General features: G+C 43.8%; 2 protein-coding genes across 2 annotated transcripts; both read right to left on the bottom strand.

Moving 5' to 3' along the window:
- Positions 1–2,157: 2,157 nt before the first annotated feature.
- Positions 2,158–9,644, bottom strand: LOC103385603 (ras-related protein Rap-1A). The gene is made up of 9 exons (XM_008319534.3): positions 9,499–9,644; positions 7,613–7,784; positions 5,378–5,465; positions 4,643–4,711; positions 4,494–4,550; positions 4,276–4,416; positions 3,438–3,581; positions 3,026–3,145; positions 2,158–2,236 (listed from the first exon to the last, which is right to left on the bottom strand). Exons 3-8 carry the CDS (start codon positions 5,432–5,434, stop codon positions 3,056–3,058), a joined length of 558 nt encoding a protein of 185 aa, XP_008317756.1. The 5' UTR covers positions 5,435–5,465; positions 7,613–7,784; positions 9,499–9,644; the 3' UTR covers positions 2,158–2,236; positions 3,026–3,055.
- A 781-nt stretch (positions 9,645–10,425) lies between these two features.
- On the bottom strand, positions 10,426–26,689 carry kdm5bb (lysine demethylase 5Bb). Its single transcript, XM_025059085.1, has 29 exons — positions 26,317–26,689; positions 24,928–25,005; positions 24,121–24,243; positions 23,860–24,030; positions 23,002–23,058; positions 22,163–22,309; positions 21,997–22,090; positions 21,223–21,344; positions 20,850–21,008; positions 20,813–20,819; positions 20,619–20,731; positions 20,355–20,513; positions 20,071–20,252; positions 19,799–19,961; positions 19,578–19,697; positions 19,231–19,425; positions 18,968–19,149; positions 18,394–18,518; positions 18,155–18,305; positions 17,954–18,068; positions 17,044–17,393; positions 15,661–15,799; positions 15,396–15,575; positions 15,072–15,233; positions 14,482–14,967; positions 13,730–13,808; positions 13,408–13,628; positions 13,058–13,327; positions 10,426–12,594 (listed from the first exon to the last, which is right to left on the bottom strand). Exons 1-29 carry the CDS (start codon positions 26,467–26,469, stop codon positions 12,457–12,459), a joined length of 4,641 nt encoding a protein of 1,546 aa, XP_024914853.1. The 5' UTR covers positions 26,470–26,689; the 3' UTR covers positions 10,426–12,456.
- Positions 26,690–27,993: the final 1,304 nt, after the last annotated feature.

Raw genomic sequence — 27,993 nt, 5'->3', positions numbered from 1 at the left:
GTTGTGATAGGGTGTGGGGGGGGGGGGGGGGGTGACATTTGTAGTTGATGTTTAATATATTCTTTACACTATTTGTCTAAACATGAATCTGAACCTGAATCATTTTAAAAGCTAATAGATCACAGTGAATTTAAACACAGCACTGAGCAGGTGGTTCTCAACATAGGGGACTAATCTTGTGGGCACAGCAAGACAAAAAAAATATTTTTGCTTCAATATTTAGATTATTAGAGGGGAAATTGCAGCGACTTTAATCCAACAAAAATAGCAGGATTTTTACAACTGCTATTATTTTAAAGAGTAAAAAAAAAAAAAAATTTACTCCTAACTCCAGACTAACTCTGATGTTAAACCCACATGTTCTGAACCTTTGGAGCAGCATCTTCCATCCCCCCCGGACCCCCCCCCAGTCAAGGATGGAGCTGCTGAGTCAGCCTCTCTGTCCTCACCTGCTCCACATCATCTGATCGTTCTCTGTTCTGCTTTTAAGACGGCCTGCCCTTCATTTCCTCTGAGTGTGTGTGTGTGTGTCTGAGAGAAAGAGAGAGAGAGAGAGCAGACTCTCAGTTCCTCTTTTCTCTGCTGCTCTCACACGCACACACACTGATCCAACTTTTGGAAAAAAAAACCTTCCGTTTGTGCCAACAGAAACCTTCTGGCTGACTCCGAGCTCCGACTGTCGAATCGATCCTTCCTTTGTTTGACCTTTACGGCCGTGAGACAGGAAGTGGTTCAGGATCAGTCAGAACCTCGAAGCTTCACCTTGGATATTTGAATCCGTTAGCTACGGTGTCATTTGTACACAGTTTACGCGTATCTCTTCCTTCAGATAACTGTTCCTGCTGCGTGAGGTAACTCGATTTTTTCGCAAGTCGGAACTCACAAGCATTTGACTCTTTTTCGCTAACACAGTGACATCATAATCTAGGAAAAAAACATCGGGAGAGTCCAACTTGGGCTGAAAATTTCCCAAAAAAACAAAAAACAAAAACAAAATGTAGTATGATCTAATGTATAGCGTAAAACCGGCGAATGTTAACAAAGCCGTCATCTGCGTATAGCATCATTCCATTCGCCAACTACTTCGCCGTACCTTGGGATTACTGTAGGGAGACTTTCTTTATAAATGTATGCAAGACAGCAACACAACCACTAGGAGTGTGTATTGGCAGGAATCCTACGATACGTATCACGGTAACGGGGCAACAGTACGATATATTGCGATACTGTAGGCACAATGATATATTTAGAGGTTTTTTTTTTCTTAAACAATTTACAATTATTTTTCCAGTGTAGTTGAATATCGATACGGTATCGTGAAATGAAATATCACGATATTTTAGTGTATCGATATTTTCTTACACCGTTAGTGGACAATACTTGACTATAATGACTGTAATTCTCAAAACATCTCTCACATATCTCAAAAAGCAACACTACAAATAAGAGTAAAAAAAACAAACAAAAAAAAAACCAGGAACAAATATATTGAAAATGTACTAAAATTTAATCATTCATAAAAGCTGGAAAATCATCTGTGACAGGATAACAAGGACATATTAGAGTTGGTTTAGTACAATATATATTTTTAGCCTCAAACCCATCAAAATGCACCATTTTCCCCACCAGTCTAAAAAATACCATTTTCCTTAGCTGTATTATGCAACAAAACAAAAAAAAAGAGAAAAGGGTGAAGTAGAATATATTATAGGAAATATGGAAGGCTGAGAGTATACAGTACAAACAGAGTCACTTGTGTTATTTCATCAGTACACGTCCGTGTAAGTTGGAGAGAGAGTAACGGCGGCCGGTGACACGTCCGCGGTGACAGGTAGTGCAGAGAGAAGGCGACGTTTCACTGTGTTCTTCAGTTGTCACAACATGTCAAAGGCCGTCGTCACTGTGTCATAAAATGCTTTGCCTCCCAGAATGGATTCAAACCCTCGGTCTCCAAATCAAAGACACATTAGAGGGAAATAAAAGGAGGAGGAGGAAAAAAAAATAGACAAAAAAGTTGGTGTCAGACTGACAAGACCAAAAAAAAAAAAAAAAAAAAAGTCAGAGTCAGATTTCTTCACCATTCAAGCAGCAGAGAAGAAGAGTTTAACAGTATTCGCTGCCTCCTGCAGTTTAAAAAGTGTACTTCTGTCAGGGCTCTTTTTTTTTTTTTTTTTCAAATGTTCTCCTGCCGGAGAATGCTGGCTGGGAATCCAGTGGGAAACATCACTTTACATTTCTGCAGAAGAGGAACATAAAGGAGAGACAAAGAAGGTTCCATTACATGACAGCAGAGGGCGCCGTTTGCCACACGCTGGCTTCTTCTAGTTCTTCGTTTAAAATAGTCTGTGTGGAGGACGAGCCGTGACGGACGTGGTTTACACCAGAGGTCCCCAACTTTTGTTGTACCAGGGACCGGTCAGCTGGTATCAGCCGTTACTGCGGACCAGTAATATCGCACCATCGATGAAGGATTATTAAATTTTCAAAATAAAACTTCTTTTTCGACTTTATTCTGTCAGTATCAGAGTCTGAATGACCTGTTGTTTTGAAACATTGACAGATTATCTTTTAATAAAACGGCCCGTTACCAAATGACCTACGGACCGGCACCGGTCCACAGACCCCTGCTTTACCCCAGGTCTACTTGACCTTACACATAGACACCGTGTTTGTGAATGTTTTTCATGTAACACAGTCACAAATTAGGACGTGGGAACAACGTTCCAGAACTTGCTGTGATGGAGAAATTATTTTTTCTTGAAGTGAAACTAGCTTTAAATAATTTGTCCGTTTCTGTCACACGACAGACGTCGAAATAAACGCAGACACAACACGTTCTGTAGCTGTGTATATAAAGTACAAGATGATTCACTTCACAGGAAAAAAAAATTGGGCATTTTGTGTTTATTTTTGCTCTGCCAGGAAAGTTGTATGTGACCCCAGGCCTCCTCTGGGGGGCGCCAAAGCATTTTTGGAAACGCACGCAACTAGAGAGCAGAGAAGAGTGAAGAAAACACGGACTCACCTGGGCTTGAGCTGATTGTTGGAGCTGACTTTAGAGCAGCGTGCAGCCCGACTTCTTTTTTGTTTTCTTTTTCTCCATTGGCGTTTTCCTGTTGATCTGTCTCACCAGATCATAGAAAATCTAACACAGAACGGACAGTGACCACAGGGTTACAATCCAGTCATTCAACATCTTCACATTCAAAAAAGTCAGTTTTCAGAAACACCAGGTTTTAGTCTCCTTTTTAACTAATGAAAAACAATGAAAGCGTACGTTCAACCATTTGCAGATGATATAATAATTTATTCATCTTTAATGATGCGTTTTTAGCATTTAGAGTTCACTTTTTTTTCCAAGTTAGTGACAGTTTGACTGAATCTCAATCTGTGGACCAATCAATATCAAGAAGAACTGAAATCACGCAGAACCATACCTCGTTAACGTTGATCTTTGATTTGGCTGAAGTCTCTAAAAAGGCACAGTTGTTCCACTGACGGGCCAGGTTCTGACCCTGCTCCTTCCCCACCACACGCTCACCCTCCAGGTCGCACTTGTTTCCCACCAGAATCATAGGAACCTGGTTGACGGTAAAAAAAACAAAACAAAAAAACCCCCAGAAAAATCAATAATCAATCATTTATATTTTACATGAAAAAATAATGCGTGAGAATTTGAAACCATGAAATCAACAGTTAGATAGAAACTAGGGCTGAGTTCGATGATGTTTTTATTTCCACATTACTGTAAAAATAATTATTAACACCTGCGATTACTTTATCAAACGCTAACACACACTATTTTTTTTTATTGTGACACAGGATGATGTCAGTTCCAAGCAAGTACTGATTAACAGCTCAGCTCTTCTGTGACTCAGGGATCATGTGTCCAGAACAAATGAGCAATAAAAAAAATAACAATGGAAAAAAGATGTTCATCTACAATAAAATATTATTTTATTGGAGATGAGCAATTTTTAAACAATATTATTTATTTAAGGTGCAAAAACAAAAACTTTTGCCACATGATAAAACATTTTAATTTTTTTAAATTCCAGGCCTACCACTGGAGGGAGCCAAAGGAACACCACTTATCAGATAGGATGGAGAATTTAGAAATGAGGACAAAAGAAAGGTTCAACGATGGAGATAAAAAAAATAAAAATAAAATAAACCAGTGATTTGATTGAAGATTTTTTTATGTTTTTTTTTTTTAATGTGATTTGATTGAAGATTTTTTTATATTTTTTTTTTTTTAATTTTTTAAACACTCACATCCTCGGTGTCCTTTACTCGCAGGATCTGTTCCCGGAGGTCCTGCAGGTCGTTAAACGTCGACTGCGCTGTAATGGAGTAGACCAAGGCAAAACCCTGGCCGTTCTTCATGTACAGGTCCCTCATAGCTGTGAATTGTTCCTATGGTAACAGAGGAACCGTTAGCTTCACATCCTGTCAGAGCAGCAGCTCAAACCTGTGTGTGTGATTGTACTCACTGTTCCAGCTGTGTCCAGGATTTCTAGCATACACTGTTGTCCATCGACCTCGACTTGCTGCAGGAGGAACAAAATCAGAAGAACACAAAGTCACTGTGGGTTCTTGGTGAAGAGGAGAGAAGAGGATTCTGAGGAGGAGACGTTCTGACCTTTCTGTAGGAGTCTTCTATTGTGGGGTCGTACTTCTCAACAAAAATGCCCTGAACAAACTGGACTGTCTGGAACGGACAAAATATGTAGAAAAAATTAGAGAGAAGAAAAAAAAAAAAAAAACATAAAAAAACCCATCTGGAAATATATATATATATATATGTATATAAAGACTCCACATATATGTGAATATAACATATTCACCTGCATAAAAACATACACACACACGAGTACAAAGAGCAAATAAAACATGCAACAAAACATCTGTGAATAGAAATACATGTCAACATATACCAGGTACTGTTTATACACATATATATGTACTGTGTACATATATACACATAGGCACATTTATTTGAAAATATATACACATACTTTCATCCAGAAATGCAAAAATAGGTGTGTATGTACATACATTTATTTATGCATATACTGTATATCAATATATAAACAAATATATGCATATATATATATCCATATATAAATACATATTTATATAAACACATACCATATATAAAAACATATATCCATATATAAACATATATACATACACACATATAAACACATTTCAACTTAACCAGTTTTTCTCCTATATATTAAGGATCCCATATATTGATATAACATGTGAGCTATATGAAGTGATATATTTATACTGGCGCGATGGTAATTATTTTTATTTATTTTTGGATTTTTGATGATTTACCCACGTTCACCGTACCAGTCCGCTCACTCACCAGTGCTGATTTTCCCACGCCTCCTGATCCCAGCACCACGAGCTTGTACTCACGCATGGTGGGTGAGTTCAGTGAACAGCACAAACGTCTGTGGAAGAACAGAGGGAGAACGTCAGGGAGGAGGAGGAGGAGGAAGAGGTTTACAGTCCTGTCATGTTCAACTGGTACATCACTGGTCTCTTCAAAGACTCTAATTGACAGATAATAACAGTGAAGTGAAGGAACGTGAACGACAACTGCTGACATCCACAGATTTGTTTATCACAAGGCTGCCAAAAAAAAGAGAAAAAAAAAAGAGAAAAAACAGGCTCCACTTCCCACCCACCACCAGGGGACTACAGCTGTCATGATGATAGGGGCGTTGTCGCTTTTCTGGAGTCCTGGAGTGTGTGTTTGTGTGTGTGCAGTGGGGGGGGGGGTGCAACATGAACTGAAACTATGGCCTGGATCCTGAACTTCCTTGTTTTATTTTTTCGTTGTTTAAGTTTTGCTTCACAGTAAAAGGCTGAGACGTTAAACAACTTATTTGATCAAGTCTGGAAATAAAACTCTTCATGTGATCGACACAAACGACCTGATCTGCTGCCAAAAGACGGGAGAAAAGCTGTAAACAATAACCTTTCACCACGTCCATCAGCCTGACACAGATAAGAGCGAGCGACGGAGAGGGAGAGAGAGGGAGGGAGAGACCTAGAAAATCTTCAAGGAACAGAGAACGAGAAAGAAAGAGAGAGCGATGTCTGCAGTAAAGTCCGGCCATTTTCTGGAATTGTTTTTAGTCCATAAATGTGATCATGAAAAAATATTTAACACATTTAATTACTGTAATTATTTCAAGTAATGCTTTAATTTTCACCAAAAGGCTTCATTTTAAGACAAAGAATTTCACGATGTTTTGTCCCAGAACATTAATAATAATTCTAATTAGCGTCAGACTAAATGTTACTAAATGTTAAATGACCGTTTACTCCATTAGAACACATTAAATATATGTGTAAGAATGATGTTAAACGACCGTTCACTCCATTAGAACACATTAAATATATGTGAAAATATGTTTAAAAAACCCATAGTTTCTTATTATGTTGATCCTTAATAGAATTCTATAGAGTTCAGTGAATCTCATTGATAAATATAATTATTAACCATGTCCTAACTGTTCATTTGACTAAAGTGAAACTATGACTAATTCCTAGTCCTAGTCCTGGTTCTGGTTCTGGTCCTGGTCTCCTGACAACTAGCTTTTTAAATTGTCAGTGGAAGATGTTTCTAGAAAAAAGCTGCACTTTCAGAACAGTGGCAGAAGTGAAACTTCTGTTACACCCCCCCCCCCCCCCCCAAAAAAAAAAAAAAAAGCGAAAAAAAAAAAAAAAAAATCAGACATTCCAGTTCAGAGTTGTTTATTCCGACTGAAACACTCGACGCACGTCGTCTTCATGAGAGGTGGAAAGAGGTTTAGTTTTTTTTAAAGAAACTGACTGGACGCTGCACTAACGAGGTCAGTCCACGACCACAGTCCACCGTGTCATGGTAAACAGCCGTGCACTGTGGGCCACAGCGTCACAATGTGGGAACGCTGTGTTTTCAACGTCGGCTCTGAAATGCAAATGAACTCTTGGTCGACGCACAAATGTCAGCGCCGGGAGGTAAGGAGTGAAAACCTCATCATTCGGCAGCCTCTTTTGAATGCACTAATGAGACGACATCAGTGGGACTTTTGTCAGACGCGGGGACGGACAATACAAAAACCACTCTGTCGCACTCCACTGGCATTTGCAATTCTAACGACGGCGTATGAAGCGGCGGCAGAAACCCACAGTCAGAGACAGGAGGACAAGGACGCTGCACAAAGGGCCACTGTAAAGACCCTGCTCTACAAACACACACACACACACACACAGACGACACATCAGAGGGTGTGTGTGTGTGTGACCACTGCAGGAAAATCATTACCAGTGCAGGGGTGTAGCCTGGGGGGGGAGGCAGGGAGGGCTGATGTAGATGTGAGGCGAGATGATTTGTTTCTCTCTAAAAAATATATATGTAAAGGAAAATCATTGCACTGACATTGAGATGTAAATGTACACAGAACATGTGACATCAGATGCCAGATCGCCAACTCCTTTTTAGTTTACAATTTTGGAAAAACGCACGAAATAAAGACGAGACGAATTTCTCTACTTTGGACGAACAAAGCTGTTCTAGAAAAATCTGCAGGGACAGGAGTTCACGTACCGCGTACACAGCTGCTGTAAATGTCGACTCCCTCTACATCTGGGGAGGGGAGAGGGTCCGGCGGATCCTCGGGTTCACCGTCCGTCGGCGGACAGACGAGGAGGGTTCACTGGGATCCAGAAGCTGAGCCACACCAGAGTAGTAGGGCAGAGGGTTGGGGGGGGCGAAGGTCCTGGAAATGATGAGCAGAGAAACTTTAACAGCAGTTCAAAGTGGAGACATTTACTAATGAGTTCTAGCTAAAAAAAACACATTACTGATATAAAGAAACATTTGACTATAGAAGGTTTGTAAAAGGGGGTCACCAGGGCAGTGGGGCAAACAATGTGTGTGCTGTGGTTTTACACCGACAGCCTCTCCTGCCACATCTCAACCTACGAGTGGAGACGAAAAGGGAATTGAACCCAGAACCTTCTGCATGACGGGCAGGAATTCCCCCTCAAACGCCCGAGACTTGGTCTCATTTGAAATGTTTGGGGATAATTTTTTACGATAATTAAAATTATACTATTCATATATTTATGTAAAGCCAAATTAAGCACTGAACCCATAGCCACCTGACAGTCGTCCGTCTGTATTAGCTGCAATACCGGTTCTATGAAAATACACCTAGTTCTCCAATTTAATCGCAGACGAGTTCCGGTTTCGTTGTTTCTTGAAGGCAATCAATCCCTTTTTTTTTGGCCTCAAACTATTTATGTTCCTAAACACAAAAAAAGCTGACAGTTTAAAAACAAGGTCTCGAGTTTAATAAACAAACTGTGCATTTAATTAACATTAACATAATGACAGGGCAATAAATAAACATTTAAACCAACTCCTCTGAAGCTGCTGCTGATCAACTCGGTTACCTAACAGAAATATTTCTGATGTTTTTACCGGGTGAGTCCACGTCTCCTGGACGAATTGACAAACAAAATATGAGTGACAAAAATATAATGTAAAGTTCCGCCTGATCAGGAAAAACGACCAAAGGTCTGTGGTCCATCAGAGCTGGAGTTTCTTAGACTTTATTCGTGTTTCTGTGTAAATGTCATTTGTGTCCGACACAAGAAGTAAAGATAAACTTATTTTCGTGGCAACTTTAACGTCGCTGCTTTCGAAAGGAAGGGTGTGGTTATTAGTTTGCTATTGCTACGACGTTGCGAGTAAATCGGTTTTAAAATAGTCTCAATTTAGCAGCATTGACAGGCCAACATATTTTAAAGTTTTACTTTTAACCCAATCTCTACTTAAAGTTGTTTCCGGAAACTTTCTTGGATAATGTCTGACAACTGCTAGGCTAGCAATCTGTTAGCAGGAAGCGCTGGTAGGGGTTAGCCGAAGTAGCTCGGTACACAGGACTGGGGAAAAAAGTTTCATATTTAAAAAAAATAAATGTTTTAAAGTTTATGTCTGTTTCATAACGGAAAGCCTCGGTGAAACGTTAACTTACATTTTTAAATAAACACAACATAAAGCCGTGTTAAATTTATTTGCCAACACTCTGAGCTAATAAGTTAGCCATGCTAGTAAACGCATAAAGTTCTCTCATTTTTATTCTTTAAATGTGTTGACAATTATAGCGGCTTAAGCGCCTTCGTCATCTGGATACATTAGGAATTACACTAAGTAAAATAAGAGACGAGCGGCGAGCAGCTTCTGTCAGAGCACAAACCGTGTTTTCGTTAGTTAATCATTAGCTGACATTAGCTTCAGATCGAGCCTGGAAGCCCCAGCTTCACAGTTCGCTATCACTGAAGTCACAAGTCGAACAACTTTCTCCCCGGAGTCTAACACTTGTTCGGACACTTAAGTGACAACAGAACGAGTCATTTAACATCAGTTAATATCCAACATTGTGTTGTAGAGTTAAACTTAAGGCGGAAAAAAAAGAAATCACTCACCGAGTTCGGCTCAGATCGTATGTGCGTGTGTCTATATGTTTCTAAGCGTGTGCGCTAAATCACACTGTGGACTCACGGAAAGAGCCGAACAGCAGCGACCGCTGATTGGGTCCTTTATCGACCAATCACAGACGAACAGGTGAGAGAACCAGACATTAAGACTGACTTTGAACTGATAACTGAGGTAAAAACACACCAGACAATTACAGCAGCACAGAAGACACTGTGACAGAATCGGACCGTAAAAAAAAAACAAAACAATAAATACAAACGTACTTTTTTTGTTCAAATCGTCTTTGTTTTTTTTATTTACAAACGTACTTTTTGTGTTCAAATCGTCTTTGTTTTTTTTATTTATTTATTTTTAATACAAAATACGATTTAAAATACAACATGAATACACAACCGAGCGCCTTCCCTCAAAGAACACCATTCCTTTATACTATTAAAATATACATGACACACCATATCACCAAAACAGGAAATGTAAACAAAACCAAATTAGGACTAAAAAAAAAAAAGAGGGCAAAGAATCAAAGGTAAATATATATATACAAAATATGTACAATTCAAAATAAGTTTGTAAATAAACTTCTAGTCAGAGTCCATCCTCTCTGTACGGTCCAGAACTAGCTTCCAGATTAAATATTAGCGCCTCCTGTGGTGTAATAAAAAAAAATTGAAAAAAAATAAAAAACAAGAGACTATAAAATAGAAATCGAAAGGAGTGGGGATTGGGTCTTTGGTTCATTGACTTGAAGAAGATGAAGAAGCAGCTTTGTCATTGTCATTCACGTGGACCACATGGTGGTTAGCTTGAGAACTGGTTTGATCCCTGGTGGCAACTAGTGGTTTTTCCATGTAGAGTTTGCCTGTTGTCCCTGTGGTTTTAGTAGGTTTCTCTCCAGGAGGAGCTCCAACTGGACATCAGGTATAAATCTTTTTTTATTACACAAGTCAATAAAATAATCACCAATAAAAGACTACTGATTTCTGTTAGAATTAAATCTGTAAGACCTTTCAAAATGTTTGTCTATTACACATTTACTATTAAAAAACAAACAAACATCTTGTCCACATCCACAACTTGTTTTGGATGATTTTCTCGTCTATTTTGAGTTTGCATTTTATCCGCCTGTGCATAAAATCGTCAATAAAAGTCATATTATCCAAATAACCCTTGACGTTGATTGGACACTGTGTAAAGCAAAGGTCACCAAAGGTCAACAAAAGGCAGAAATTCTTATGGACTCGTCGTCCGTGGTAAAAAAAAAAGACAATAAAATAAGCAACATTAAAACCAATGTTATAAAAAAACAATTAACCCTCTGTATTTAATCTTTTATCTAAGACGTCCAAATCCAAAGGCTACAATTCTGTCTCCAAGACTTTTATTTTTTAAAAAAATCCTAACATTTTTACTATTAGTGTAATTTTTTTTTAGCAACAATTCCATTCCTGTTCCAACTACTTCTAAGTCTGGGTTCAATTCGACTTAAAAACCAGAGGTAGGCAGTGAACTGGAATAAGGAATTTTGGAGAAAATGACATCAGTTCCAACCCTCTCTGTTCCAATTAATACAATATCCAGACACTGAAGAAAAAAAAATGTCATCTGCATAAAAAGACACTAAGTTCTGCACCACCACCGAGGGAACGTTTTATTCTTCTGCTTCATTTGGGCTCAGTGCAGCTTAACCTTATGAAAAAAAAAAAGGACATAAAAGGAGATTAAAACAGACTCCGTGGCTGGTGGACGTCGAACTGAGAAGTGGAGAAATGTGACAGGAGACCATTGGTTAGAACAGCAGATTTGGGCCTTGAACACAGAACACCTACTATGACTCAAATCTTAACACAACATTCAAGAAAAAAAGAATTTCAAAACAAGAGGAGACGAGGACCAAGGAAGTAAGATTCTTTTTTAAAGAACTGGATTTATATGGACTGATGTTGGAAAATATTTGTTCATTTTTCTGCAGCCTGTGAACTCAGATTCTAACGGGAGATTTAGGGACATAGTTGGGTTTTTCCAAGCTCCAAGGGGGAGGGAGATCTACAAACTTAGACCATGAAAAACCCCTGATTCAGAGTGAAGACAACTTCTTATTCCATATTCAAGGTAAGCATCAAGACCGGTCCATAAAACAAAAGGGTTTTTATTCCACAAGTCAGAGGTTGTAACAGCTACTGTCCCCAGTCCTACACAGTAAACCAGACCGCACCGCTGTGGACCAACGTCTCCGCAGAGACTCCGTCCTTCGTCCATCCTGCTGCGTCTCCGGTCCACGGTCCAGCTCACTGCACCACCGCGCTGCCCAGAACACACCAACACGACCAAGCAGAGATCAAGCCATTTAGGATAATGCAGTCAAAAAATTATTGCTCAGATAAATAAACCTATTCTATAAAAAATGTGAATAATTACATTAAGATGCATGAACTTAACACTGGATTTCAAAGAGGGAAAAAAAAAATCCCCAACAGATATTGTAGTTTTGAGTTTGAGTAGAGAGGAAACGTGGACGTCGTCTCCTGGGCTCCTGTTGAACATGCAAGACTCCAGAACAGACCATAAAACCCCCTTTGATTGACCCTCCTGACAGGGTGCTTCATGTGGTAAGACTCCTCTGCATCAAAGTAACGGAATCCCATGCAGCACATTTCACATCATGTTTTTTTTTTCGTTCATTCAAACACAAACAAAAGAAGAAACAAAATCATACGGAAGTAAAAAATACCCAAAAAACTCTAAACAGTAAAGTTCTGGACAAAAAGTCAGAGAGTAGATAGCACCGTTGTTACAAAAGAAGGAGGGGCAGGAAGGACTAGGGGGGGGGGGGTCGTGGCGTGGAGGGGGGGTATCTTTGACATCTGGACTGGTGGCTTCATTAAACGACAGACCTCTCCAGCAAAAAATCCTTCAGCAAAAATCTCTCCTTCTTCTTCTTCTCCTCTTCATTTCCCCACGTGTCCGTCACTCAGCGTACACCTGACACAAACGTAGTCCTCGTTCTCCGCCATCTCAGCCGTGACGCCCACGCAGATCTGGTGGAACCACTGGTTGCAGCTGCCGTCGCACTGGACCCAGTCCACCTGAGGGGGGCGACGACACAAACACATGGATCAGCGCTCTGATTGGGTGATGTAACAAAACAAAGAGTTTAATGATAATTACGTTTCTTAGTTCAAGAGGGAAACTTTTCTTTAAGGAAAGTTAATTATTTACTGTTGCACACAACCAAATGTTACCCGTCACCACAGCCAGCAGGGGGCAGCTCAAGCACCCGGGGACCAGTGTGTGGGGATGGTGTCATGCTCCTTAAAAATTAATCTAAACTTTTATTGATCCCTTTTATATTTTATTCTGTTGAACACACATCTTGTTCTAACAGCAGATCTGTCGGTGCCAAGTTTGTGGCTCATCAGGGAATCGAACCCAGGACTCTCTGCATCCCAGGCAGGCGTGCTAACTGTTAAACTATGGAACTGATTTATGGTTAGAAAAAAAAAAAAAAAACACGTTCTACAAGACGAACACTGTGGTGTCATGTCTCACCTCGTCGCCCTCTGGCAGCTGACATCTCTCGGCCGGACACACGGCCATTTCCTCGTCCGAGTCGTCGGACTGGGAGAAATCGGAGCGCGGCGAGGAGGAGGTGGAGGTCGCTCTGTGCTGCGGGTTCTTCTTGTTCATTTTCTGTCTCTTGTGGGTCTGTTTTTTGTCCTTCCTCCTGCCGCCGCCGGCGTCCGATCCTTCTCTGTCCAGGTGGCGCTTTGATTTCTTTCCCGCGGCGGCCATCGTTTCCCTCATGGCGTCGACCTCCTCCTGAAAATGAAAAAGGGAGTTCCCGGTTAGACCCGGAGGCGGTGAGGTGTGAGGACCAGAGGCAGTGGTTCCGTCTGTACCTGGTCCAGTGACAGATTGTTTCCCTGAGAGTTGAACTGCGTCGGCTGCTCGCAGTCCGTGGACTCGTCCTGCGGCGGTAGCGGCGGCGGCGACGTGCATCTGTCCGTCTGCAGGCTGCTGGCTTTGTCCAGTAATGTGCAGTAGAGGCTCGGCACCTCCGGGAGCTGCACCTGCAGCAGGAGGCCCTCCACCATCAGCTTCTCCAGCTCCGGGCTCAGGCCTGCGGGACAGGACGTTAGCCACCAGAACCAAAACCACTGAGCTGCAAATGTGACAAACAGAGTGACGGGCGGCGGCGGCGGCGGCGGCGCGGACACTGACCCTGCAGTGGTATACATCTCTGCTCCGTGTAGAAGACGGCGTGGCCCGACCTGTTCCACTCTGGGGTCAGGGAGGGGGCCTGTGTCAAAGCACAACAGAACTTTACTTTGACGATCTGTCGCACACTTTCCATTATTTGTAAATGAGTAACGGGATGTAACGAACTCACGATACGACTGACAAATTATTTTGTTAACAATGTGATTTCATCACGAGAGATGAGCTCCAGACAAACTGTGATCAAATCCAATGATCCCTTATTTGTAATAAAGGTCTGTGAACCAAACTCAAACTGGTCTGATCTGGTTGACCTGGTTAACTGTCGATATATGAAACAACAACAGAAGAAGAGAAAAAACAGGAAGTGGAAAGAGTTCCTTTCTTTAGAGGAACACCGTTGGTTCTTCCCACGTTCTGTTCCAACACCTGAACGTCTCTTAGTCCACGTAGGGACCTGACGTCTGGGTTTAATAGTGGGTCACAACCAGCATTATTAGATGCGCAGCGCCACCTACTGTACTAGAGTGTGTAGTATCATGGTATGACCAGTGACTTTTGGTGATACCCCAGCCTACTGCTTACGTCTTGATGCGTGATTCATTTTTTATTTGATGCAAATTGTCGCGCATTTGTATTGTTTTTTTTTTTTTACGATGCATCGTTTCCCACATTTGTATTGTTTTTTTACGATGCATCGTTTCATCCCCATAAACGAGTGTTGGTTAAAAACAACAAAGTCGACGATGAAGGACCTGAGAGTCGCTCTGAGCCTCGTGGCTGCCTGGTACCCAGCAGGTCAGGGTGGGGGGACTTCCCGCCCTCTCTGCCATGTCTGAAGAGCTGCAGGTCTTTAAAAACTGCTGTGCCCGCCGCTGCCAGTTCACCGTCCTCTCCACCAGGTGGTGCAGAGCGTCGCCCTCGGGCAAGCGCACGCCGATCCGCCTCAAAGACGACTGCAGGGAGAGGACTCTGTTCAAGGGGGGGCTCTCCGACCGGAGGCACTGTGGACAGAGCCACGGCTGTGATTTGGTGGAGTCCGACACGTCTCTGACGCACACGCTGTGGAACGCGTCCCTGCACAGTTCGCACTGCAACATCGCCCCCATGGGGGCCTTCTGGCAGACGCACACTTTGAGGTCCATGCAGTCGGCGGTGGGGAGGAGCTTCGACTCGTTTGCTGCCCTGAGATTGGAGAAAGCCTCGATCTCCCTGACCCGCAACTCCTCCAGAGCTGCCATCTAGAGGGGAGAAAAGGAAAGTGTTCTCTTTAGAAAAAACATTCAGCTGTGACAGTGAACCTGGTCTGTTGTTAAATTTAAACTAAATTCAACTGGACTCTTACCGCGGAGGTAGAATCCTTGGACTCTGAAAGTGTTTTTTCCACATCGCTGAGAGTGTTGAGCCCTGACGTTTTCTTCTTGACGTTCTTAGACAGTTCTTTGCCTTTCTTGGCCTTCCTCTTTGGAGATCGGACGTTTTCGTAGTCACACCTCGGAGACAGAACCTGTGGAAAACAAACATGAAAAAAAAAAAACATGATCAAAAACCCAGTGCCTCTGACAGAGATCTATTCATTCAATCAGTGGATTTACAGTTGATTCCAAAGTAGTTTATAGACACCTGTCTAAGAGACGTCTGTTACTTTATTTTCTTGTCGTTATTTTACCTCTAACAGAGTGAGCGTCGACTCCTTCTGCAGGAACGTCTCGGCCGCAGAATCCTTCCACTCCTGCACCTCCACCATCAACATTTCCAGCCTGTCCAACGGCTCCAGGTGGACTTGAACAGCCTGACCTCTCAGCACCATGTCCGACAGCCTGTCCACCAGCAGCACGCCGCCGCCGCCCTGGAGAGAGAGAGAGAGAGAGAGAGACATCAAGTATTGGCGTTGGTCTGGGCAGATATCAAACATCTCCGGGGGTAACGCCCACCTGCAGCTCCTCGGCTTCCTGAAGCCACTCGCGAGCCTTTCTGATGGTGTCGTTCAGGACCACGCAGTTGGGCAGGTAGGCGGGGATGTTGGACGTCTTCTCAGCAGCAGCAATCAGGGTCTCTATGGAGTGTGGGGGTCTGTTTGAGGAGGAGAGGGGGCGGGGGGGCAGAGAGGGGAGGGTGTAGAACAGACTTTATAAACTGAGGGAAACAGCGGCCGCGCCCTGAGCGTCAGTCAGGTGTGTTGGAAGCTTTTTCTAACCACAGATCTGCACATTTTGTAAAGATATTCCTGAAAATGGAGTAAAAAAAAAAAAAGTATTTTTCAGCATCGAGTAAAACTCTAGTCCTGAGAAGTAGCAAATAATAAAGCCACAACGATAAAGATAAACAATATTTCCAATGTTACATCCAAAAGCTGCAGCAGCTAAGAATATATAAATATATATGTCAATATAAATGGTGGACAGTTATTAACCTTAAGTTAAGGTGGAGACTGCAGCAGCGACTGCTGACATTAGTCTGGTTCTGATCATGGACAGAAGCAGAATGCACATTCCTACAGCCATGCCATTAAAAGCCTTTGAAAAAAAGCACTTGTGACAGTTAATGTTGAACAGCACTGAGAACCAATGGAATGAGGGCAGAACTAAACATGATGCTCACTTTTTGTTGGTCTTGTTGCATATTCTAGCGTCAGCATTTTGCACTAGCTGTAATTAAAACGAAGCAAAATCAGGAGCACTGACATCATATTGACATTAACAAGTCGGTCGGTCGGTCAGTTAGTCAGTCAGTCGGTCGGTCGGTCAGTCGATCAGTCAATCGGTCGGTCGGTCAATCATTCAGTCAGTCGGTCTGTCAGTCAGTCTGTCAGTCAGTCGGTCAGTCAGTCAGTCAGTCGGTCAGTCAGTCAGTCAGTCAGTCAGTCGGTCAAGCATTCAGTCAGTCGGTCAGTCAGTCGGTCAGTTAGTCAGTCAGTCGGTCGGTCTGTCAGTCGATCAGTCAGTCGGTCAGTCAGTCTGTCAGTCGGTCAGTCAGTCGGTCAGTCAGTCGGTCAGTTAGTCAGTCAGTCGGTCGGTCGGTCAGTCGATCAGTCAGTCGGTCGGTCGGTTGGCCAGTCAGTTGGTCTGTCAGTCAGTCAGTCGTCCAGTCAGTCAGTCGATCAGTCAATCGGTCGGTCGGTCAAGCATTCAGTCAGTCGGTCTGTCAGTCAGTCTGTCAGTCAGTCGGTCAGTCAGTCAGTCAGTGCTAATGCCTGGACACAGAACTTCAAACACAGTCAAAGTAACGATCACAGATTCCTCCTGTCGTTTTCAGTCCATTTCAAACAGCTCTTCAGTTTAAATCATCTCGACGCCGCCACTCAGTGCTGCCCTCACCTGGCTTTAAGGAGGCTGCTGGCCTTGTCCTCCCAGTGCTCGGACACGGTGAGCAGCTCCTGAAGCCGCGCCATGGCTTTCTCCACCGACGGATGAGGCGAGAGTCCGACTCCCTGGTCTATGAGCCTCCTCATGGTCTCCAGCGTCAGCGTGGCGGGCTGCGCCGCCTGCACCGCCTCCAGCCAGCGCGCCTGCTCCAGCCGCTCCCTGAGGCGGGGCAGCTCGGGCAGCTCCACGTCGAAGTCGAAGCTGACGTCCAGCAGCGTCTGGATGTCACCCACGCTGGGGACCGGGTCGGCCAGGACCTTCTCGCTGTGCTGCTGGAAGTCTTCGATGCGGTTCAAGAGTTCCTGGAGGAGACGAGAACCCAGACGTACAGGAGGTCAAATGAACGCACGCGGGTTTTTACTTCAGTAACACTCGGAAAATTAGGAAAAAATAGACTGAAAAAGATTCAGACAAATTTGATTTATATAAAAAAACCTTTAGGTAAAATAACTTTTAACTCATCTTTGTTAGATTCTAGTGCAAAAAGTAACGCTGTTGCACATACTGCAGCCCAGGAGGTGGCAGTACTGCAACTAAAATGAATCTGACTCAATATTTTAAGTGACACCAGGAGGTTTGGTAAAAAATGATAGACATTCTGCTTCGATTCTTGAGGCCTTTATTTTTTCTTTTTTTTGTGCTTTCACCACAGGGCTAACGTTAGCTACGCCAGTCGTGGAAGTCTAAAATTAAAGTTTGTCATCAACCTTTTTTAAACAAAAAAAAAACTGTTGTTATTGTATCAAATACATCTATTTAAAAAAAACATAATTTAATGTACACTAAGTAGTACAAAGAGAGAATCTGGAAGTATTTATGAAAACACTGATATAAACAAACAAAGATTTGTTTGTTTACTGACCTTCAGCAGAGGAGCCTGGGGCAGACTGCAGCACAGGTTGTACAGCTGCCTGACAAAGGAGCTGAGCTCCTCCACCGTCAGGTGACTCCGTGACTTCACACTCCCGCACCGATACCTGACGGAGAAAGCATCGGGTCAACAACACGTGAAAACACGCTCCCTCGACAACACGGGACTGACGGAGGAGAGCGATGATGTCACCTGGTCTGTCTTTTGCCGTTCAACAGCTGCTGCGCGACCGAAGAGCACTTCTCTGCGTCCTGTGTGACCAGACGCAGCCGACGCAGGAGGTCGTTCTCCGGAAACTTCTTTGCCTCTGATTCAGCAAGAAGGGAGCGGAAAACTGCCAAACCTGAAGGGGGAGAGATGGGAGGAGCTTAAAACAACACGGCCAATCACAGAGAAGCTGAACTAATTAATCGTTAAAGTTTATCGTTCACCTTTCTTCTTCTCCAGTTTGGCCTCCAGGGTCTCGGAGACTTGGGCCGCCCACGCGTCGTACAGCTCGGCACGTTCTTTCACCGCCTTCATCATGGGGAACAGCTGGTCCAGTGTGTATCTGCAGCTGTGGAGTCAGAGACCGAGTGTCAGAGCAGCAGCACCCGCACGCCAACACCACCGTCACCGTCACGGACGACCACCGTGATGACATCACAGGTCGAGTCGTCCATCAAACAGTAACAAACACACACTGATGTAACAGCAAGATAAATAACTATTTAAAAACATTAAAAATAATAACAAAGGTTTAGTTTAATCCAACTATTGAAAACAACCTGGTGGTGAGAGACGGATCATTGTTGTTGTTTGAATTTTAGAAACAAGAAGAATGCAAATCTTTACACATAATTACTATTAATTTTTTACTTCTAGTTAGTGTTCTAATTTATTATCTCCAGCAGATGGCACAGTACCATCCCACCTGCTCCGTGGTAACGACAGTTCACTGACATATACAGAGTCCGTCCACGGTCGTGGATTAATTAAAACAGCTGCAGCTCCACATTGACCTACTTCAGTGTTTTGCTGGTGACCGGGCAGGGGCAGAGGTCGTCGATGTGGTGGAGACAGACCAGCACCCCCGGCCGACAGGGACACGTGATGGCCGACAGGTAACAGGTGGTCCTGCACTTGACACACTGACGCTCGTCGTCCTGCAGGTGGTCGTATTTCGCCTCCTTGTAATGTATGATGCCCTGAAAATGTCAGAAAAGTCGAAGCCGAGAGTCAGTCTGCGTCGGACTGTAGGTCGGTCTGTGTGTCGGTCTGCGTGTCACCTGTTTCTTCATCCTCCCCCTCAGGTCGTCCTCCTCCCGTAACATGATGACCATGTCCTTGTGGACGGCCGAGGCCAACACTACGTCCAGCGTGTCCGCCTTCAGAGCCATGTTACAAACCATCTCGTCGTGGGAGAAGACGTTGTATCGATGCAGCAGACGGTAGTGGTCGACACACTGTCTGCCCAGAGGCATCTGTTCAGACGGGAAACAGAAACAAACAAATCCCCGGCTCAGTTTGAATTACGTGTACAATTATAAATTCCGTAAATCCACATTTTCCCGTTTGTACTTTTACGATTATTTCTCCCACAGAGACAAACGAAAAAAAACGAACGCGGACTTACCCAGTCCACGGTGCAGAAGTTGACCGCCTCGGCGAAGTTGAAGCCCTGGTTGAAGCCACTGTGGTACGCTCTGGGGAACGTGACGACAAACTCACCCGCGCACTGGTTCGTTCTGTAGATCTGAAACAAAAAAGAAGACGAAAAAAAAAAAGAAAAATGACGACGGCGGTTGGGGCGGAGCGACCACGACGACAATGTGACCAACTGTCACAACAACATACCGGGACGCCGTAGGACATCAGCGTGTTGGGGTTCATGATGGTGACCAGCTGATGCAGGAGGTCAGGCTGGGACTCGAACAGCTCTGGGGCCAGTTTCCTCATCACCTCCTCCAACTGTTCTGCTGCGAAACCAGGAGCTCCGTACCAGGTTTTGGGTTCTCCCCTGGAGAAGAAGGACGACAAGTCGTCAGAAGACAATTCTCCATCCCAGTAAACACACCGTCACCTACAGCGTGAGACCGAGCCGTGCTGTGAATGCGTGGCTGCCGCACCAGTGCAGGTAGTTGATGGAGTAGCTCCAGTGGTCCTCGATGTGCCAGCAGAAGGAGGAGAAGCACATGCCGACGTAGAGCCAGGGCAGCGTCATCCCACAGATGTCGGCGGTGACGTGGGTCAGAACAGACGGGTTCATCATGGCCAGATTGTTGAGGTTCCAGCCGCACTGGAGGTACTTCTACAGGAGGGTGGGAGGGGAGGGGGTCAAAGGTCATACCAGGTCCAACCACAGACACACTGCTGCTGCGTGGCTCATGTGATTCGTCACGTGAGCGTCTACCTCGTCGGCCGGGGAAACCTTGAATTTGCCGTTGGGAATTGGAAATCCACTCCCGAACTCCTTGGAGGCGATGTCTGCTCCGTACTCCACCGTCACGTCCTCCTCTATGGCCCCGACCAGACGCCAGAACTCCTTCTCCACCAGCTCTGTCGGCACCATCTGGACAACGTTTGAATTACATTTTATTTGAAAACACCAAGATCCACACAGACTGTGAAATATATATATGCACATATATATATTTATATATTCAGTTGTGCTCACGTGAACAGGCATGTTGAAATAATCTGATTTAAAGGCATCTGCCATCTGTCCAAAAGCTCGGAGGGAGTAGTCTCTGTACGCCTGTTCGAAGCCGAACGCTTCCAGAGGTTTGCACCGGCGTCAAAAAACACAAACAAAAACACGTTACAGAGCAGCCGCGGAACCTGCACCACCTGCTGGACACACGGAGGCCGTGCAGCTCTCTCTCTCTCTCTCTCTCTCCGCTCCCACCTGAGCCAGACACTTGGGACACCTCCAGTCTCCCTTGGGGACGTCCAGCAGAGGAGGGATGAGGCAGAAGGTGTGATAGCTGTCGTCACAGCCGTCGCACAACAACAGGCGGTCCTCGTCCGCCCCGCTGCCGCACACCAGGCACACCACCAGGTCCACCTGCGGGGGGGGGGATTTTGTGAGCGACTGCTTTTACACAGCAAACACAAGAACAACAAGAGAGTTTATTCACACGGAGCATTTCACAGGTGACGTCGGGGTTGCCAGATCTCACAGAGGAAATCAGCAACCACGTCTACAAAAACAACCCCCCCCACACCCTCACACCCCCGACATCATCATCAGTGACAGAGAGAGGGAAGTCTGGACTCACCGGACTTGGAGACACTGGAGGCGGAGCCACTTTCTTGTACCGTGACTTGGTTCTGTCCACTTCCACCATTGGTTCTTTCATTTCAACTGGTTCCTGTTTAACTGGAATGGGGATCTCTTTTTCTACGAGGCCACAGAAAAAAAAAAAAGATCAACACATTGAAGTCAAATGAACTCATGTTGACAGTGTGAACAGAAGCAGAGAGCTCTACTGTCTGACTAACCAATGGGAGTGAACTGTAAACAGAGTGAATTGTTTCTTCTCCTGAACTCACATTAATAACAATCAGAAAATTGATTTTCTGTAGAAGGCAGAACCAACCTGCTTTAATTTATATTTCTACTTGAGCAGAGCGGTCGATATTTACAATAAAGTTACGTTAATTATAACATGGAGCCAAGTGTGTGAGGCTCAACAGCCAACCGACACCCCCCCCCCCCCCCCCCCCACACAAACACACCCAGAAGTGTGTGTGTTTGTGGCCTTAAAAGGTTAAGGTTGGACTTTATTGATCCAACACTGGAGAAATTGTTGAAAACCAATTAGCACCAACGCTAACCTTTAGAAATGAGGCCATCTTACACCTGTGTCACATGACGTCATCTTGTGACAGACAGTCACAGACAGACACAGACAGAGACTGACACTCGGGATGTCTCAGCCGTGGTTTTTCACCACAGTAACTGGAACTGTAATCACTCCCGTGTGCAGCCAACAACACAAACAATGGCGCTGACGTCACTGCTCTCTCCTCGTCGGGTGCCAACGCCTCACCTGGTTCTTGTTTGGTGACAATAGAACCCATCCTCCGCCGCAGGTTTGGCCGGTTCTCCCCCGGGTCGCCGGGTTCCGTCTTCACACAGATGGGCTGCAGGAGAAAAAACGGGATGTGAACCAGCTGTTCTTGGTCAATGCTAGTCCCGTCTGCGGCGACACGTACCTCGCTCTTCATGCGCTTGCCTCTGCGGGCGCTGTGGTACGCCTCGGGCGACGGGGCCGCGGGCCTCTGGGTCGGTTCCTGCTTCGTCTCCTCCTTGGCGTCGTCCATTTCTTTACCCTCCGCGGACTGGAGCGGCTTCTGGACGCACTGAGGAACAGAACACACAAATGTAAATCTACAGAAAAAAAAACAAAAAACCTGAAGCTCATGTGTAGAACTAAAGGAAAAGTGTGCATTAAAATCAATAAAGTGTAAATATTATATAGAAATATTGAACCTGACACTATTGGAATAAACTTGATACGATTATTGAAACTGACCAATCAACAGTGGCCGTGAATTATCATCAGGACAAACTTCGTCAAAGTGACGTTGCTGAAAAAAGTTTGTGTCACTGAAAACAAACCACCAGAAGAAAAGGAATCGACCTGAACCTGTGGTTAGTGACAGTCGCCACCAACTCTGACCAGGAAGTCGAGAAACTAAACTGTGAACATGCTCCGTTAGTGAAAGGAGGGCAGAGCCAGGCCTGGGCCAATGGCTGAGCAGAGTTTCTACTATTGTGGTTGAGCTCTAGAAAGGTCATTGGAGAAATGACATCAATCAGACAGAGAGACAGACGGCTTCTGTCTGAGGCAGAAACAAAGGCTTCCTGTTCACAGGTACATTTCAGATGTCGCCTGACTGACAGGAGCAAGACAACAACAAAAAAAAAACAACAAAAAACAAACCAACAACAACCTGTGTTCAGGAACATAACGTTCAGAGGACCAAGTGTGCAGACAGTTAGATTCACATGCACGTTTTCATCGGCTTCAGCGGCTGTGACACAAACGTACCTGTTCCAGTTCAGGATCAACCTCCAAACCCATCAGTTTGGAAGCTAGCTCTGGCGCCTGAGGCAAGAGAGAGCTTTGGTAGTTACACAAATTTACAGTGACCAGTCCAGGAGGTCACACAGCACCAATCCAGAGGAGCTCTCTTTGCAACATATCAGCCAATATTAGCAATGACACGACACACACACACACACACAGCAGACAGACGAGGCTTTCGCTGAACTAATGCTAACGTTAAGTGTTAACTACAGAAAAAAAACAACAGTATTTTTACACATTATCATTAACACGGTGAGGGATTTGAACCCAACTCCAAGGAGCAGAAAATGTTCTGTAATAACCAGGGCTGTCAAACAATCACAATGTTTTAATCGTGATTAATCGTGACCATAATTAGTCATGATTATTTCCTGAAATGTTCTGTTTTTATCTGTGACTAATCCAAATAATGGAATTATTAATATTCAAAAATGTAAAAGTAAAACTGTCTCGTCACAGAGTTGGTGTATTTCATCTGGACGGTGTCTTGTCGGTTCCTGCTAAAATGAAAGTAGAACGTGTGGTTGTCTCTAAACTTCAGTCCAGTCGTTGTCCTCTACAATATTAATCAGTCTTCAACCTCTGGTCAGCGGCACTGGCTTGTGTCAGGGCCGCTGACCAGAGGTTGAAACACCCACAAAGTGGATGATGGGATTTTAAATGTACGGTGAACATGTCGACTATTGACCAGATCAACTTCACAGATTAACGACTGTAAATAATTATTTTGACAGCTCTGGTGATCAATATCATCTTCGTAATAATCAGTGACACGTCCCGTCATCATCATCGTCGTCTCTGTTTGTATCCCCAACTCACCAGGAGGTTGGCTCCACTCTGGAAGAGATTGAACGGATAGAGGATTTTCTCGTAATGCCCTCTCAGGTGGGAGCCCACTGCCTTCCCCGGGGAGAAGCCCATCTGGACCGCGATCTTGGTCCATCGTCTGTCCCGACAGACGATGTCAAAACCTCCTTCCTCCGCAACCAGCTGAAACGTCAAAGCACCGTGGGTTGGTGAGTTCTACCCAACACTGAGCGTAGGAGGTGAAAAGTCTGTCGGATCAAATCCCTTCACTACCTTGTTGAGTTTATATAGATCCAAAATCTTTCTCTCCACTTGAGGAATCTTGAGGGCGCATCCCTGCAAATCCCAGAATTTGGCAATCTGGTCCAAAAAGTTGAGTTTAACTCTGGTCTGTGCCTGAAACAGAAAATAAAACAATGCCAGGGTTAGGACGAAACAACAACCGTCATCCAACAAAGACACGTTGTTAGTAACGTGGGCTAATATTTGATCCACAGTTTTACACAGTACTACTGCATATGCATCAACAGGAGAAATGTTCAGCAAAATGGTGGCAGGACTGTAGCCCTGAAGTCGTCAACATTTCACCCTTATATTTGGTAAACACTGGTGAACAAGTCATCTTAAACCTACGACTTATGACTCATAAATCCATGACTTTTTTCTGTTCTGTTTTTCCTCATAAATAAAAAACTATATTCGCATATATTTAAACTCCATTGGCACCTTTCTCCCTGTAACATTAAGGTTTTTTTTAATATGTTGACGACTTTATTTTCCTAAATTTACAACTTTATTTGCATAATATTTTTATTACTTTGTTCTCATGAATTTATTCTCATATATAATTTTACCGATCTCCGCCTTTAATTTAAGCAGTTTGACATCATCCATTCATTTGTTTATTCAAAAATTTCATTTTATATTTTCATATTTCGTGGCTGTTTCCTGTTTTTGTGTCAATATTAGCTCCACCATCTGTTTACATACAGTTTTATCATAGGGAAAAAAAAGAAAAAGAAAAGTCACAGATATAGACAGTCAAATATTCAGTGGTTTAACCGGACTGACAAAACTCACCTCCAGCTCATTGAGTCTCTGGATACGAGGAACAAAGTGCAGTTTGTCAACATCACAGGCAAATGGAGGTTGCCATCCCTGAACAGTGAGAAACACACGAAGGTCATTAAAATACAACGCTCTGGGAGTTGGGTCAACACTTTTGTTCCTGTATCGAGTCGAAAATATGAGATTATTTTTTTCTAGCCTTTTAATAAATTCGTTCATAAGAAAAATTAAGAAAAAAAACACAGTAACAACAATAGGGTTCATGTTACCAAGACAAGGCCGTCACTTTTAGTGAAAGAACACAGAGATCCTTTTTTTTTGTTTGTTTTTTTAGCTCCTGCAACATCAGTAAATCATCTTTAATCCTGACCTGACATATAATACGGCAGGACAGTTTGTGAAGACTGGACTAATCCCCCCAAAATTCTTGTCAAAAGTCAGCAGCAACATCCCCCACTGGCAAACAAAATGGCCAGATGGAAGACTCACTCACCAACCCAGTTTACCACAAAGCCAACATGGAGGACAACACCCGTCTGTACCACAGGCTCATGTATGACCAAAGTGGCCCGTGTGCGAGAAACCGATCGATAACGAGTGTAAATAACGTGTAATAAGACCAGTCACACGACACCAAGTCCAAAAAGTCACAACAAAAACAACAATATATTTATCAACATCAATGTACGTTCTTGTCCCTAAAGGTGGAGGCAACATGTCGTGACTTTATTGAGGGGTGGGTGGGGGGACATGAGTAGTTTGAGCGGTTGATTACAGACATAAATGTGTATTTAAAAAGGTCAATTCGACTGGAAAGTGTTGGATCTGCTACACGTCGAAGAGCAACGAGGAGCCCACGGGCATCATGATGCTCCTCAACGACAACCCCAAAAACAATCGCGGAGACTGACGTCAGACAGTGAGGGACAATGGTGGAGACACGGTGTTGACATTTGTGTTTTTATCTCCTTATCACAGCACCACTAACCCGGGAGTCTTCCGCACGGGCAGCGGAGGAGTCAAAGCGGAGAGTACGAATTGTGACAGCTTCAGCCGCTAGCTCTCGGCTAGCATTCTGGCTAAGCGGCTCAATGACGGGAGCACGGGACTGTGTTGACACGCAGTGACCCGCGACTATAATCCACTTTTAACACACTGACACATATATACACCCCCTAATCCCCAACAAAACAAAAAACACGGTGAAAATAGTCACCGAAGTGAGCTAGGTAGGCAGCTGTGGCAGCACAAAGACCGAGCGCCGCCGTGTATCCGCCATGTTGATCAGTCCCTTTAAATCCTCAGCTCCATCTACACAACCGCCTCAACGGTCAAACGGGTCAGCATCCGCGGCGTTTTTCAATTTCTTTTTTTAAATTATTTACAGCCTCTCGCACTCACCGGGGGTGGCCGCACTTTGCAGATGCCCGTTTTCTCTGCAATGGGACGGATCTTATTGATAAAGGCATACGGATCTCGAAATTCTTCCCAGCTGGGCTCGAAGACCGGGCACTCTGGAGGAGGCTTGAACTCGTCCGGCCGAGGTAGGCTCATGGTTTCGGCTGGGACAGGACGGCTCAAACGGAGAAGTTACCAAAAAAAAAAAAAAAAGAGAGAGAGAAGGGGCTGCGGTCCGGTTAGAGGGTGTCCTTTTTTCTCTCTCTCTCTCTCTCTCTCCTGTAAATGGCAGTTTGTTGTGCCGCGAGACTCAGTTACGTTCGGTCGCCATCCACACCGGAGGAGGCTGCACACAGACACACACTCACTGATTCACGTACGCACACACACACAGAGGAGAGAATGTTCCAAGGCACTGAGCACGTCCGCTCAAAAAACTAGACACCGCGCGATTCGTGTTAATGCCACTGCTTTTTTTTACCACGTTTCCGAGAGGTTTGGGGTTCAATACCCTTCTTGTCGTCAAACTACAGACACACACTGTAATGTTTTTTTTTATTATTTTAATACAATATTACGAACATCTTACTGTCGCATCATCACGGTGTTATTTTAGGAGACTGTGATCCTGAAGTTAAACAATAATAACACGAGTGACTTGTGTTTATTTATGACAAAACTGGTATAAATATTGGTGATTTTTCTTATGTATATTGTTGTAATGTTTTTTTACATGATAAAGAAGGTTACTCCAGGGAGGCTGCCATGTTAGATTACAATAAGAAGAAAAGAAAATTTTATAAAAAAACCCCGATAAATGTATTCATGTGAATGGTGAGAAATATGAGAAAAATTATTTTAAAAAACCACTACAAAATAGACAATGTTGTATCAACTAATAAGTAAATTCTGTCAAGACTTTCTACAAATCTTTGTGTGTCTGTTTCTGTCCCTTTGTACATTAAAAGATGCTCTCAGTTCTTTACGGTAAATTTCAAAATGATGTCTGTCAAGACTTTCTACAAATCTTTATGTGTCTGTTTCTGTCCCTTTGTACATTTGTGATCATTTAAGAGACATACATTCACAGTTTAAAGTCTTTAAAAACACAGGGCTGAGATCTGGTGGCAAAAACATTCATGTTCAAAACAGGAGTCCTGCTGCCAGATGACATGGTGAGGGTCAGTAGGGTCAGGGTCACCCGCCCTGGTAAAGGTTACCCATGATGCACAGGGTCAATAAATAATAAAAACACGGTCAGATTTGAACCCTTAAGAATCTGACGTCACGTAGCACATTAAAAATGGAAGTAGATACAATTGAAATGTATAGTTTATATATATATATATCTAAAATATTTTACTCTTATGGTACACTTTATACATAATTTACATAGTTAACATGTGTTTGTTGGTCTTCACCACAATATTTCCAAGATAATGAAATGACCCTTCAAGGCTGCAGTCCAACGTCTCTCTCTCTCTCTCTCTCTTAAACACACACACACACACGTATCATTTCCTAATGACACTGATATAACGTTCATGTTTATCACAACCGACAATAAACCGTCCTTCCGACAACTGTTCACACGTCACGTGCCAACGACTTCCACTTCTTTTCCGCCGACATTGACTTGTGTTTATTCCTGCGCGGATGAATATGTTCAGGTGACACCTT

Source organism: Cynoglossus semilaevis, chromosome 10 (assembly GCF_000523025.1).
Source record: "Cynoglossus semilaevis isolate Cse_v1.0 chromosome 10, Cse_v1.0, whole genome shotgun sequence".
NCBI classification, from domain to species: Eukaryota; Metazoa; Chordata; class Actinopteri; order Pleuronectiformes; family Cynoglossidae; genus Cynoglossus; species Cynoglossus semilaevis.
The sequence above is the reverse complement of the archived record's forward strand: the minus strand, read 5'-3'. Positions and strand labels throughout refer to the sequence as shown.

Coding starts and splice junctions, on each gene's coding strand:
- LOC103385603 (XM_008319534.3), bottom strand. CDS start 5,434: ATGCGTGAGTACAAGCTCGTGGTGCTGGGATCAGGAGGCGTGGGAAAA. Junction 4,712..5,377: donor GCGTGGGAAAATCAGCACTG/GTGAGTGAGCGG, acceptor TGTCCGTTCCAG/ACAGTCCAGTTTGTTCAGGG. Junction 4,417..4,493: donor TCCTGGACACAGCTGGAACA/GTGAGTACAATC, acceptor CTGTTACCATAG/GAACAATTCACAGCTATGAG.
- kdm5bb (XM_025059085.1), bottom strand. CDS start 26,469: ATGAGCCTACCTCGGCCGGACGAGTTCAAGCCTCCTCCAGAGTGCCCG. Junction 23,059..23,859: donor AGAGTGGAGCCAACCTCCTG/GTGAGTTGGGGA, acceptor CTCTTGCCTCAG/GCGCCAGAGCTAGCTTCCAA. Junction 13,328..13,407: donor ACAATCTGTCACTGGACCAG/GTACAGACGGAA, acceptor TTTCATTTTCAG/GAGGAGGTCGACGCCATGAG.